Consider the following 2,754-nt stretch of genomic DNA (forward strand, 5'->3'; position numbering starts at 1 on the left):
CCAAAATACTAACAGTTTCACCTAAGTCAGTACCTTTTGGCCGACCAAAAACAAAGAAGAAGATTTTACTGCCTTTTTAGTTTTTTTTATTCACTTTGTTTTCTTTTACCTAAGTAATAATTTTCTTCTAGAGGAATCAAACATGAGGAAAGGAAAATATACATTTGGTTGATTATTATATTTATATATACTTCTCCTTTCAGAACGGAGCATGTGACTGAGTCATTTATGTTCATGTCTTTATGTCTTTCTCAGCCATGTGATCTATTCTCTAGTTTTTTATTTCCTTTTTAACCTTCTTTTACATCACCAAAATCTAACCAAATAACCATATACAAAAGAAGAAAAAGAAACAATCATATATGTGTCATAACAAAGCGAATTCAATTCCAATCACCAAGCTAACTCCAAACATAACAAAACAAAAAGCTTTAAGCATATCTCCCATAGTTGCATTTGCCCTCCAATTCATATCATTAATTAACCAAACACCTAAACATTAACTCGATCTTGTCATCATGTACTTGCTCGATTATCAAGAAACTGAAATGTATTACGATTACAGAGCTCAATCACTGTAACAGAGAGATTCAAGATAAAAAAAAATCGATATACACGATGAAATGTTAAAATGACAATAGTAAAATATTCAAACCGCAAACGATACAGTGAAAAACAATGAGGAACATTTTTTGTTTTTTAAAATTTTTGATAAAGAAAAAGAAAGAAAAAGGAAAAAGACAGTTTGGCCAACTAACCAAGCACATGTGTTTGTCCCTCTTCATGTTCTGTCGGAGAGCTGACGGCGGAGAGAAGAGCAGTCATGGCGCGAATCTGCATCTCCATGGCAGCTATATAATCAGTGGTCTCTTCCAAAACCACCGGTAACGTCTGTTTACGGCAACCGGGAACTAACCGGCTCAAAACCTTAACTTTCCTCTGTACAGCTGGCAATCCTTTAGCTTTAATCCTCATAACCGTCGCCGCTCTCTGTTTCTTCGACCTGAGACTCCCGGTAGCGATTACCGGCTGAGTCAACGCCGGGTTCGCGATTCTCTGCCGTTTGTGTTTCCTGAACTTGAGTTTGACCGCCTTGGACAGTATCGCTCGGCTCCATAGCGTTTTGCCTCTCGCCGCGACGGCTAACGCTCTGTCGGCGACTTCGCGCACGGCTCTGCCGTTAGGATTGGGTGACGGTTGGCTGATACGAAGCTCGCGAAGAGCGTGGCCGAGGTTCGTGGAGTAGATCTGTTGCTGCTTCTCCGATCTCCATTTCTCTAACGATGGAGGCGGAGACGACGGAGATTTCTTCTTACACTTACGGCGAGAGAGATCGGAGCCAGAGCTCGTCGTCGTCGTCTGATTGGAAAGCGGAGAGATGGAGTCCATTCAATCGCTGATCACGTCAGAGGTGATGGATCGGAATCGAGGATCTGTATTGGACGAATCGAAAAATCAAAGAGATGAATATAATCGAGAGAGATGATTAAATGATTAGTTTTTACCTTTTCTGTGGAGAACGGAACGGAGGAAGAAGAGATGAGGTGTCAGAAAGGATGTGGAGAGGAAAGACGATTTTTTTTTTTTTTTTTTTAACAAAAGGGAAAGCAACGAATCGCATTTTTAGTCCTTCTCTTCCCCCATGTGATGCACTATCCTATCCTGTTGAATTATATTATTATTGTTTTGTTTGACGATAGAAACACGGACCTAAAGAAAAAAAAAATCTAAATGGGGTTTCTTTGAGGCAGGCCTATACTGAATTTAAAGGCCCGTTAATCAATTTCACTAAGGCCCATTAACGGCCACAAAACCCTAGCTCTGTCAAATCCCATGTGTATAAATAAGAAACACTTTCAGCAGAGTTAAATCTCCAACCTCTCCCGTGCATGTATGCTGTAAATTAACTTTTTATATGTGAATAATCTTTTTTTTTTTATCTGATTAGATTCGCCTCTTTGATTGATTACCTTGTAGAGTTTTTGATATCTATGGGATGTTTTACTAGAGAGGCGATTAATTTTAGCAGGGGCGTTGAGTCGCTTCGCCTATGTGAATCAGGCTTAGCGAATAAGCTTGTGCTAGATTTTATATCTAATCGTTTTTTTGAGTGTTTTCTTTTAAGGATCCAATGATGGCATGAAATCTTTGAGACCTGATTTTTTATTTATTGATGAAACGCTATAAGCATTTATAAGCTGAGGATCTTTAATATCTTTTTACACATTTGTTTTCATGTTAGGAATCGTAATTTGAGAAAGATGATGAATATGCACTGGGCTCTGAGTTGTTGATTGACATTCAACTTCTTTTTGATGCATAACGCAGCCTAGAAAGCTTAATCTGATTTTTTATTGTTTCATTATATATTCGTCCGTTTTGCTTTTGTTTTTGTAAGTCTTGTTTCTTTGTAAACATAGTTATTATTACTTTGATCAGAGATGCTTATCACATTTGTACTAAATGTTATAATTATCAAGAGGAATAACTAGAAATGCCCGTTGTACATAGAAATATAATTATATTTAAGATAATCATCAATACTATATCAGCACACTGGAAAATACAACCTGTATGAATTTTTTTTTTATTAATTAAATATATTTACAAAAGTATCATTATAAAAATTGAAAGTTGCATGTAGAATCCTGTGTAAAACATTGGAAAATGGTTTTGTGATATGTATGTTTAATGTTCAAGAGAGATTAGACTTGGATTGAGTTTTAGTGTGGCCTTTGTAGAGTAGTTCATGGT

General features: G+C 36.9%; 1 protein-coding gene across 3 annotated transcripts; it reads right to left on the bottom strand.

The window, feature by feature from the left end:
• Positions 1 to 260: 260 nt before the first annotated feature.
• On the bottom strand, positions 261 to 1,655 carry LOC106343593 (transcription factor bHLH147-like). Of its 3 annotated transcripts, none has more exons than XM_013782849.1 (3): positions 1,506 to 1,655; positions 759 to 1,433; positions 261 to 543 (listed from the first exon to the last, which is right to left on the bottom strand). In XM_013782849.1, exons 2-3 carry the CDS (start codon positions 1,387 to 1,389, stop codon positions 536 to 538), a joined length of 639 nt encoding a protein of 212 aa, XP_013638303.1. In that variant the 5' UTR covers positions 1,390 to 1,433; positions 1,506 to 1,655; the 3' UTR covers positions 261 to 535. The 3 variants fall into 3 exon arrangements, with proteins under 3 accessions (XP_013638303.1, XP_013638302.1, XP_013638304.1); XM_013782848.1 differs by having other exon boundaries at positions 261 to 575; XM_013782850.1 differs by lacking the exon at positions 261 to 543 and having other exon boundaries at positions 590 to 1,433.
• Positions 1,656 to 2,754: the final 1,099 nt, after the last annotated feature.

Source organism: Brassica oleracea, chromosome C5 (assembly GCF_000695525.1).
Source record: "Brassica oleracea var. oleracea cultivar TO1000 chromosome C5, BOL, whole genome shotgun sequence".
In the NCBI taxonomy this organism is placed as follows: domain Eukaryota; kingdom Viridiplantae; phylum Streptophyta; class Magnoliopsida; order Brassicales; family Brassicaceae; genus Brassica; species Brassica oleracea.

What these genes read in the sequence shown, in the direction of transcription:
- LOC106343593 (XM_013782848.1), bottom strand. Translation starts at nt 1,389, where the DNA reads ATGGACTCCATCTCTCCGCTTTCCAATCAGACGACGACGACGAGCTCT. An exon ending in GGGACAAACACATGTGCTTG is followed by an intron (nt 576 to 758) that starts GTTAGTTGGCCA and finishes TCTCTGTTACAG; the next exon opens with TGATTGAGCTCTGTAATCGT.